Raw genomic sequence first — 10,843 nt, forward strand, 5'->3', positions numbered from 1 at the left:
ACCAGCCGGGCCCGAGTCCCCTGGGGATGGAGGCTCTCGTTAGCCAGAAAACAGGAAGGTCCTGGCTGCCCCAAGGACACCGGTGACCTGGAACAAGATGGGTCCCCCGGTGCCACGGGGGGACAAGGCCAAGATGGAAGGACCCAAGACAAGCAGAGGTCGCTGCCAACACCACCCGCCGGTGCGGAAGCATGGTAAGCCCGCAACCCTGGGTCAGCCTTGGGGAAGCGAGAAGAAGTGAGCCAGAAAGTGACAGCCAGAATCTTGAAGTGGGACAGGAGGGCCGGGCCCTGCAGGGGCATCTGGGTTCAGAAAGGGCCGTCCTCTCCTCCAGGGGCCAAGAGGACAGGAGCAGAGGTGGCTCAGGGCCAGGTGTGGACACGCCCAGGGCGGCAGAAGGAAAGCTGTCTAGTTCAAATGATCATTTATGGTAGAAAAAGCCTCTCCTGGCTCCACCCATGGGCTGGCTGCGCCCTCTCCTGGGGGGCATGCCTTTTAAAGCCCTCGGGCCATGTGTGGAGGGAAAGGAGGGTCTGAGCTGGGCCTGTGGGCGGTGCCTGGCAGCCTGGGGTAGAGCCGCTGGAGAGGGAGCAGGTCTACCTCAGGTGGGGAGACCCCGAAGGTAAGCGTGGACGGGATCAAGGGTGGCTTCCCTTTGTTCTGGTTGGAAGGCTGGGGTTACAGAGGACAGAAAGGACGCCGCCCTGTCTGTTGTCCTCTGAGCAAGCGCTGCCCAGACGACAGACACCCCATCAGGCTGAGCTCAGATTCCCAGCACAGACGGGGCCTCAATGCGGGAACCCCAGGAACCGGCCTGGCTGCACAGAACAAGAGGCTCCGTGGAATCTCAGTGGGAGAGTTTTTCGAAATACAGCAGCCTCGTGACAAGATCCAACGGGCAGAGGCAGGTCTGCGATCCCTGGATCACCCCCACGGGACACGTGGGCGGGCGAGACCACGCGGGCACCCAGGCCCAGAACACTTGCAGGACTTGGGAGCGGCGGGCGTGAGTGGGCTGCTTTGTCTAAAACACACGATGGTCTTAGCAGGCGCAGCCCATGGCCAAGTAAGAAGCACAAAAACTGTGTTCCGGTCACGAGGACCCACTTCCTGCTCTTGGTGCTCACCAGGCCCTCCTTCCAGGCCCCGCCCTGACGGGTGGCTTAGGCCATCCCCGATGGTGTCCCCAGAGCCCAAGGAGGAGTTGTCAGGACACATCCCAGGAAGCTCCCTGCAGGAATGCCCTATTCAGTCCCACAGAGACCCACTGCCCTCCCCACTTTACAGACCAGAGGCACAGAGACGGTGAGGGATCTGCCAAAGGTCACACAGCGCTCAGAAGCAAAGCTGGAGTTAAAACCTGGAGCCTGGGCTCTCAACCCACATGGCAGATGGTGTCCCATCCACAAACACAAAGTGGCCAGCCAGGCTGCCGGCCAGCGGCAATAGACCACGATTCAGTGACTCCATACTTGTTTTCTGCAAGCACTAGCTCTAACTCCACGCCCACCAAAGCCGAGTAAAGAAACTAAGAGCCACATGCAGCACGTGGCCCCCCAGCACTCTGCCTGCTGGCGCGCGCAGTTTTCCTCTCTGAATTCTCACGACCCCCGCATCACCCCTGCAACACAGATGAGCCCAGGCCGCTGTCCCTGAGCCGTGATCGTCACGCGTGGCCATAAAAATAAGGGGAAAAAACAACACCCTGCTTTCAGAAATTTCACGTTCCCAATTAAAGCCTGCCCACAAACTAGAAAATATGCCCAATATGCCCCCCAGGAGGTGACACCACAGGCAGGCATGACAAGGAGGACGACGGCGCACAGACAGAGGATGGATGTCAGAGCAAAAGGAGAGACGCGAAGGCCAAATAACACTCCAGAACCTGCACCCTCGCTGGACAGAAACTCACACAATAGAGCACAGAAGTGGTATTTCTCCAGCTCTCAGATTAGCAGGGTTTTCAAAGTGACAGTGCCCAGCCCTGGCGGTTTGGACTGAAAAGCTGCACAGAACTAACATCCATCCGGAGGGATGTTCACCCACCTCCCGAAGGTCCCAAACACAGCCCCCTCCGCGCTCAGCCCCAGCACTGCCATGGGGCCTCCCCAGATAAGCAGCCCAGACCCCAGAGTGGATGCTCTCGGCCTGCTGGGGAGATAACGGTCTGCCCTGCCCTCGGTCACCCAGGGACACTGCTGTTCACCTTCCTGTTTGGGGCAGGCAGGGTGCAAACACAGGTGCTCAAAAATGACTCAGGAAAGAGGAAGTTAATGGACCAAGGGGCCAGGTGGCTGGATTCACCACCCACCACCTCCCAGCCCCGGACCAGCCGGGGCGAAAGGAAGGCCTTCCCAAGTTCTCCTCTAACGCGAACCCCGAGCCCCGGCCCCAGATGCGTGAGCCCCAGCTTGGAAGAGACCCTGGCTCCATGGGCCAAGTGGCTGGTCCAGGGGAGCTCAGGGGCAGGCAGGACCACGTCAGGGGCTCAGGCCCACCCTGCATCAGGCGCTCGGTCGGCCTGCGGAACATCACCCCCTCTTCCCATGGCCCTGCCCTCCCGACTGCAAGGGGAGGGGGAGAATCTTCCCGCGTCACACTGTCAAAGCAGCAGCATCCACATAGATCACGGTTTCCCTTCCACGATGATGTCCCCTGGTTGCCTAAATGGAAACAGGGAAGAAAGGTGTCCCTTCGCCCTACAGGCCGTGGGGGCTCTGGACTCGGGCCCTAGCAGAGATGCATTCGGCCTCCAGCTCCCAGCAGCTGGGTCGGTGCTCTTCCCCGGGCCCTCCCCGTTCCCAGGACGAGAGAAGCTTACTGTTTTGCACGGTGAACACCAAGATGCGGTTCAACCGCTGCTGGGACGTGCCCTCCAGGCACTGCTTTCACACCGGCTCAAGTCTCCCCAAAGCAGAAGGGCGCCTCTCGCGCTCAGAACAGCCCGTGCCAGCAGGTCCTGGGCAAACAGGAGACCCAGCTGCCGGAGCCTGGTACCGTCTCCAAGATTTCTGAGCTTGGATGCAAAACAAGGAGGCCTGACCGTGCCTAATTCTGAATCTACTCAAGGAACAGTGCAAAAAGGAGAAACGAGTACCTCGGACCAAAATTACATGAATGACTGAATGAATAAAAACATAAATCAGTAACACGCGGTATCTGCAGATGCTCCGTCCGGGCTCCACGGAAACCCCCACCACCAATCCGTCAAAAGCACGTACGTGGCCTCTGCAGTTTCCATTCAGGCCCTGCCACTGTAACCCACCACCGAGCTCTGGTCACACAGGCCCCACGCCCTCGCCCTGCAGCCTCGTCCCTGAGCCTCTGGCTCTGGTCTCATGTCCTTTGTGGGGAAACACCCTGTCAAGGTCAGCCGTGACCCGTGGCCAGTGCCTGGGCCAGCTGGACCCACCACAGAGCCTCTTGGTCTTCCAGAAACCAAGGGTGGCCAAGAGCCCCACCCATCACCCCAGCTCAGCGCTGGGTGCCCCTGCCCTGTGCCACCGGCCTCGTCACGGTGCGTCAGCCCGGGAATGTCCCCGTCTGCCAGCATGGAATTCCAGAAAGGTGTACCGGCCTGTGAACAAGTCCTCCTTCCTGGGCACTCGCTGAAGACAGCCAGGAGGCTGTGCCGGGACTTGTCTCCTCTGCCAGAGAAGCTGGGGCGGGGGTAGGACACGCCCCTGCAGGTTGGCAGGCGGAGCACAGACACTGCCCTGTGGCCCCCAAATTTCGTCTGACTCAGCGCATCCGTGATCTAAAGCTCCTTCTGACAGCCGTTCTGCACGGCCCAGACCCGCCAATCGAAAACATGACCCCAGGGGCCAGCCCAAGTCACCCAGCCACACCCTGCCGGCACCGGGCAGTTCTGGGGAGCGGGACAGAGAAAGCTCCCTGTCTCCACCAAGCATCCCCGAGGGATGCAGTGGACGGTGCGAGGTCCCGGACATGTGTGGAGATTCCACGAGCAGCATCAAGCACCAGGCACGTCACACACGGGCGCTGTGAGGGGCTTCACAACGCAACCACCTGCCGCCCCGGGTTAGAGCAGGAAACCAAGGCAGCGCCCACCCCCCCCAGTGCTCCTCCCAGGACTGGCAGGGGGGCAGGGAGGGGCTCAGAGGCCCAGTCCTTCTTGGGAAGGAGCCAGGTCTGGCAGAGAGCTCATCCCAGACCCTAAGCCATCAGGGATGGGAGGCGTGGGGTCCAGAGAAGCCACGTGACCTGGCAAGGGAGCAGAGCTGTGGGGACCCAGGGCGCACTGCAGGCACCTCCCACAACGTTCCCACTGTCCTGGGCCCCTGCCGTCAAAATGTATCAAATGCAGTCATCTTATGAGCGTGCCAAACATCTATTTTCATTTTCCCAATAATTCATCCCCCCCTCCCTCCAGCATGAGGTTTCGGGTAGTTTCACATGTCACATCCTGCAATGTCCACCTTCTACCCAGACGTCAGTTAGTTGATGCTTGGCCAGCTGTGTTCTGGGGAGAGGGGCCGCCGTTTCGGGGTTCTCTGTCAGATGACAGCTAACCCAGAGCCTCCAAGCCTCCGAGCAGAGAGCTGAGATTAGAGTGTGCCATCTGTGGTCCGACCTCGCCGGCACAGGGGCGGGCCACGCCTCGACCAGGACTGCACACGGGCATGTGCCATGGGGCATAGGCCAGCCACCGCAGACAGGGCCGGGCCTGGGGGCTGCTTATCAGCCACGGCTGCAGCAAGACCGCTCGCCCCTCGCCCACCCCCCCACTGACCGGCCCTTCCCCTCAGTGCTCAGGCCATGAGAGAAGGAAGTCCGCTGGCCATCGTGTCAGAAGACGGGTCTTGTCCCATTCCGTCACCCACGGAGCGCCAGGACGTTTTCAACAACCCAGCTGAAGACAGACCAGGCACTCTGGTGGGGAGAGATCGAGCGTGTGCATGGATGTGCACGTGTGTACATCGGTGTGTGCACGTGTGTGTGTGTGTGTGTGTGTGTGTGTGTGTGCAATCATTGAGCGCATGCGCAGCTGTATTTTCAGGGTGAAGCAGGGCGGGTGGGGCAGGCTCTCTAGGCCCCTCGAGCTCTGGACAGCTCAGGAGTCAGTTTCTCTCCTTATAGGTTTCTTTGCAAGGACCTTCCCCCTCCTCCTTCTTTTAAAGGAAAACAAGAGTGCCTTGAAAAACAAGTTTTGCTGAAATTCAAGACTACCTTAGAGGTCTTATTCCTGAACCCTGAAGACTCCCCATCTGTGCTGCCCCTCCAAACGAGCCTGCCTTGGACAAAAGTTCCTTCCCTCTGCTTAGATCCCTTGCCCAGGTGCCTCTGAACCCCAGGATGACAGACACCCCTGGACACGGGGACCCACAGGGTCTTGGCCATGTCCTGTCAAGCCTAAACCCTGCAGGCCCACCCAGGGAGCTCGGGGGAGGGAGGACCACGGCCATCAGCGGAGACCTGGACCCACTGATGGACCCTAGTGGTGAGAAAGGGTGGGACACGCGGCTCTGGGGGTTGGGGTGTGCGGGGAGCTGACAGAGCCTGAGCCCGAAGTCCCATGTGGGAGGGGCCAGAGACAAGGCGACTCAAAGCCTAGGGCTCTGGCGTGGCCACAGGCATCCTGCAAATGTCCACAGGGCGAGGTCCTCCTTCCTCGGCCCTGAAGGAATGACCCACGGGCAGACGCCACCTTGGCACGTGTGACTCCGGTACTTCCTCCGGGAGAGGGGACCGCAGGTAGCACTGAGCCCCCAGGCTCGTGAGCCCGCCCAGCCAGGGTCCCACCAGGTCTCTGGCTATGGGGGAAAACACACGATGCCATTCAAGAGCATCAGAATGACAGCGACCAAAAGCTTAAACAAAACAGCAAAAGTCATTATTTATTTATTTTTTTGGTCAAGTACAGCGCAGAGACGGACTTGGGAAAATGCATCCTTTGGGGTCAGAAAAAATGTTCAAATCAGCAAACGGGGCTTAAGTTTTTGACTCCCAAGGGTAATTCTGAAGCGTTTCTAGAACAAATTGAGCCCGTGCTAAGTCAGGCGTTCACATACCTTTGCTCTTCTCCAACATCTAGAGGGGCAATTATGATCCCATTCCAAGGGGACTTGGTCCCAGCAGGGAAAGGAGCCTGTGTTCTCCCAGCACGGGGGAGGGGTGGGCAGCACACAAGCCCCGCTGAGGCTGCTTCCTGCTTTTATGCTCCAGGGAACAAGAGCACGTTCTGTTAGGCACCTCGCAAGGGGCTCCCTTCCTCTGGACGACCTGAGACCACTGCAAACCCACTGCAGCCACACGGCGGGACACAAGATAAAGCATACCACTTCTCGGGCTTCCCTGGTGGCGCAGTGGTTAAGAATCCGCCTGCCAATGCAGGGGACACGGGTTCGAGCCCTGGTCCGGGAAGATCCCACATGCCGCGGAGCAACTAAGCCCGTGCACCACAACTACTGAGCCTGCGCTCTAGAGTCCGCGAGTCACAGCTACTGAGCCCGCGTGCCACAACTACTGAAGCCCGCGCGCCTAGAGCCCCTGCTCCGCAACAAGGGAAGCCACCACAATGAGAAGCCCGTGCACCGCAAGGAAGAGTAGCCCCCGCTCGCCACAACTAGAGAAAGACCGCACGCAGCAACAAAGACCCAACGCAGCCAAAAATAAATACATAAAATAAATAAATTGAAAAAAAAAACCACACCATTTCTTGAACCGTCACTCTGCCACCCACCGCCCCCAGAGTCTGCATTAACTTGAACACCTAGAGATCTCATCTCACCCAAGCTCCCGAACACAACATGTTATTTTTTCTTCTCTGAGGCTCAAAGTCAACACCCTTGACTTCCTCTCCCTGATTACAAAGTTTCATAAGCTGGGCTGTGGACGCTTCAGTGTCTTTCCCTTTCCCGACTAGACGTAATCATAAAAGAGCCTTCAGGCTTACACATTCCTGCACATGTCTGAGGGGATGGCCCCTGAAGCCACGATGTGGTCCCGGGCAGTCATAAGAACCCCAGGAACCCCGGGGACCACAGAACCCTATAAGGACACACACTCACTAAATGCCCCCCACCCCCGCCCCCAGAGTTAACCCAAATACCTGCTACACTACAAACAGGTGCTTTCCGCACATCTATTTACGAAGTGTTTACTTTTTTAAAAGGTCTGTGCTGCCCTTTAACCTGATGACCAAGCCGACTGGAAACAATGAAACAAATTACTATGGCTCTCTCCCCAGGACGCTTCCCTCCGGCGACACCCCGCCCCCGCCCCCCCCAGCCGTGGCAGCAGGCGACCTGTGCTGACCGCAGTGAGCACGGTGGCCGCGGGGAGCCGGCTGCCCGGGACGGATGTCAGGGCAGGTTGTCTATTTCCACCTGTGATAAAGCACCTACGCTTTGGGGGCGGGGGCGGGGGCTCCCCTCGGGCCTGGCACCTCCACCGGCTCCTCCCGGGCCTTTGCTGGGCCGGTTGGGAAGAGAACCTGGGCCGCCACGTGGTTGGGAATGGGGTCCCAGGAGCTGGGGGCAGAGGAAGTTTCAGCGCGACCAGAACGGCCTTCCCGACCACAGTTTGCGGTCCACGCGGGAGCAGCGGCGGCCGGGCGCCGCCAAACAACGGACCCCTGCGCATTGTTCTCCCGGCGGCTGCTCGGCGCTCGGCCGCATCAAAGGGACCGCGCGTAACCCGACACCGCGGCGGACGCGGGGGCAGAGGCCTGGCGGCCGGGGCGGCGCACAAAGGCTGGCCCTGGGGAAACCTGGGCAGTTTTGCCTCAACAGGTTAGAAACAACACGGCTGCGCCCCGCACCGCACTGTCCTCCCCGAGACCTGCTGGACTCCGCGCGCGGTTACGCTGGGGCCCAGAGGCGCTGGGAGGCAGCAGGCCGGTGACGGCGACACAGGCCCGCGGTCAGGCTTCGGATGCCCGGGCGTCTCCGAGCCACCGCGCGTGTAACGGCCGTCACCACGACCTCGGCTCCGGGACCTCACTGGCCCTCGGCCCGCAGCGCTGTCCGTCGAGCGCACCAACTTCCCCGCAGAGTCGCCGAAGTTTGGTCACGACACGAGGGTCTCAGGACGCAGCTGGTCCGCACCATCCCCAGCCCGGCGCGCTCCCCGAGTCTCGGGAGCGCCCAGGTGGCGCGAAACCCCTCAGTCGAGGAATGAATGGCCGTCGCGGGACGCTCGGGCACACGGCCCCGGCCCGACTCCGTCCACCCACCGACCGCCGCCCGCGGGCCACCTGCGCGCGTGGGTAGAGCCGGGGCCGCCTCCCGGGACCGAAGCCGAGACGGGCTGGGGTGAGGACATCGCCGCCTGGGACCTGCCAGAGACCCTCACAAAGTGCGGCCGGAGGCGGGCGGGCCAGGTGCGAGCACTCTCCCGTCCCCGCTGGTCTTACCTGGCTCTGCGGACGCCGCGCTGACCCCAAGCAGCAAGACCAGGGGGGCGAGCAAGTCCAGGAGGCGCCGCCGCCGCGGTCGCAGCCAGGGCCACCTGTGGGCACAGGCCACACGTTAGGGTACCGCGCGCGCCCCCGTCCCCCGCCCGTGAGCCCCCGCTGCCCCCGCCCATCCTCGGCACCGCGCGGCCCGCACCTCGGCGCCATGCTAGGCGGGCCGGACCGTCTGTGCCGCGGGATGCTGCGCCTCCGCCGCGGTCCCCCGGCTCGGCCGGCCGCGCTCTGACCGCCGCCGGGACCAGGCGGAGGGCGGGCGGGCGGGGCGGAGCTGGTCAGGGGGCAGGACGGGCCAGGGCAGTGGGCGGGAAGGGGGCCGGGCAGGGGGCAGGGCCTGGCGCGGAGTAAACCCTGCGCGGAGCCAACCCTGCGCGGAGCCGGGTGCGGACCCGGAACCCGACCATGGGCCGCTCCCCGGGTCCTAGCACCCCTGCGTTGCAGCCGCAATGTTTCTCCCCCGACCCCCAGTCCCCAGGCAGCGTGGCCGGCCCAAGCCCCCGCCTCAGGAAAAGCTGCCCCTGCCGCTGCCCAAGGCGTCACCTGGGGTCTCGGGCTGCAAACCGGGGCAAGGTCCAGGGACACGCAGTGTGTCCAGCCCGGCGTCTCTTCGGGAAGGTGACCGTAACCAGGGGATTCGTCCTCAGGCCCTGAGTCCGATGGGGCAGCAGGAAGGCGGGCGATTTAAACAAAGACGTTTTTCGCTGGGGTGGCGGGGGGGTGGGGGGTGGGGGGGTTGGGGGGGGTGGGGTTGGGGGGGGTGGGGAGGCAGCGACGGATGGAGGAAAGGGGAGCCGGGCTTCTCCTGCCCAGCCTCGTGGGCGCCGTGGCCGCGTCGTGGCGGCCCATCAGGCCTCGCTGCTTCCACGGGCTTGGGACCCAGGAGGGTCGCGTTCCCCACGGCCCACTCCCTACGTTGTGCGCACTCCTGAAACCCCCCAAGGGCTGGGCCCTGCGCCCCTGCCTCCGAGACCTGGCCCAGGAGGCCCCTCCCCCTGCTGGAGGTCCAGCTGCCCCACCCCCCCCCCCCCCCCCCCCTCCCCCCCCCCGCCACCCCGCAGCTCTGGGAGTTCTGTTCTGTCCGGCCCTTTCCATTTCCGCAGGCCACTGCTCCCCAACCCCCAGCTGACCGCCTGACCTCAGGTCCCAGCTCCTTCCTCCAGGCAGCTGTGAAAGGGGTCCACTCCTCAGACCACCCACAGGCCTCTCCAGGCAACCAGAGCCCCTCACATCGACCTCTTAAAGTAAACTCGCATTTCCCTGGATCTGGTCCCCTCATGTTTTGCAGGAAAAGGAGCCCCAGTGCCATCAAAACCAAGGGTCCCAGTGCCATCGCCCTTGGCTTAGTATCTCTGCTAAACCCTCTAGATTCACCTCCCTCCTTCCCCACTGCCACCTCCTGATCCGGGTTCACCTCCTGCCTGACCCCTGAGCAGTGTCTGCAGCGTAGACTCTCTGGGCCTCTCCACACCCCTCTCCTACCACCCCCCCACCCAAGGCATCCTGCTGGGTACTCCCAGCGGCACTGGCACCACCGACCTCACCCTCTCCTGGCCTAGAGACCAAGCCCCTGGCCTGGTCCAAGCCACGCGCCCTCCAGGCACCTCTCGTATCTACCCATCCTCCACCACCACCTCCCCGGGCCTCGGCCAGCGGGCTTCTCCTGGACCCTCCTGACAGCGGCTCGCAGCCCCTCCCTCTGCCCCTGCTGGCTCTCCAGCCTAAGCAGAGGGCCTGCTGGGATTCCAATCCCATCGCGTCACCCTCCCTCCCCTGTCTACTTTAGTCCTCAAAGGCGGATGGATGCTGCCCTGCACCCCAGGCCCTGCCTGCCCCATCTTGCGGTGCCCGTCCACCTGCTCGCTTCTCCTTCCTCACCTGACTTCGAACCTCCAGGTCCAGTGAAAAGTGTGCTCATGGCCCATGGCGAGGAGAGAAAGCAACTTAGAGGATTGTGACCTCATTTTTAAAAAATGAAGGAGAACAGCATTGAAAAGAAATGCAAAACTTTTTTGTATACGTGGATGGAGGGGTGGGGTGGGGTCCACGTGCTCTGTGTGTCTGCCGACGGGTATGTGTGAAGGGGATGCATGAGTCTGTGATGGAGCTGTTCCTGTGACTGTGTGTGGTGTGTGTGTGTGTGTGTCTGTTACCGAACCAAACTTGGGTCTGCTCGCCCAGTTGCAGCAAAGCCAACTTACTGACACTGGGTTGTGGTGAAGGACAGTACAGCATTTATTATTGCAGGCAAGGAGACCCGTCAGCTCATGTTCAAAAGACCCAAACTCCCTGATGGCTTTCAGGGAAGGCAGCGTTACGGGTGAGGGCTGCAGCTCGTGGACCTTCTTCTGATTGGTTGGTAGGCAGGTAATCAGGGGTCAGCATCATCAACCTTCTGGTTCCAACCGGTCT

The 10,843-nt window shown here is 61.8% G+C and overlaps 1 protein-coding gene across 2 annotated transcripts in view; it reads right to left on the minus strand.

Annotated features, from left to right (window-relative positions):
- The window catches only part of COL18A1 (collagen type XVIII alpha 1 chain), a 94,519-nt gene extending 85,840 nt beyond the window's left edge, over window positions 1-8,679 (minus strand). For both annotated transcript variants that reach the window (XM_029214867.1, XM_029214864.1), the window contains exons 1-2: window positions 8,574-8,679; window positions 8,378-8,472 (exon numbers count right to left, since the gene is read on the minus strand). In XM_029214867.1, the coding sequence (XP_029070700.1) occupies window positions 8,378-8,472; window positions 8,574-8,584 (106 nt within the window). In that variant the 5' untranslated portion in view covers window positions 8,585-8,679. The remainder of the gene's footprint in view (window positions 1-8,377; window positions 8,473-8,573) is intronic.
- Window positions 8,680-10,843: the final 2,164 nt, after the last annotated feature.

Source organism: Monodon monoceros, unplaced genomic scaffold, assembly GCF_005190385.1.
Source record: "Monodon monoceros isolate NGI ecotype Baffin Bay Population unplaced genomic scaffold, NGI_Narwhal_1 Super_Scaffold_11, whole genome shotgun sequence".
Classification (NCBI taxonomy): Eukaryota; Metazoa; Chordata; class Mammalia; order Artiodactyla; family Monodontidae; genus Monodon; species Monodon monoceros.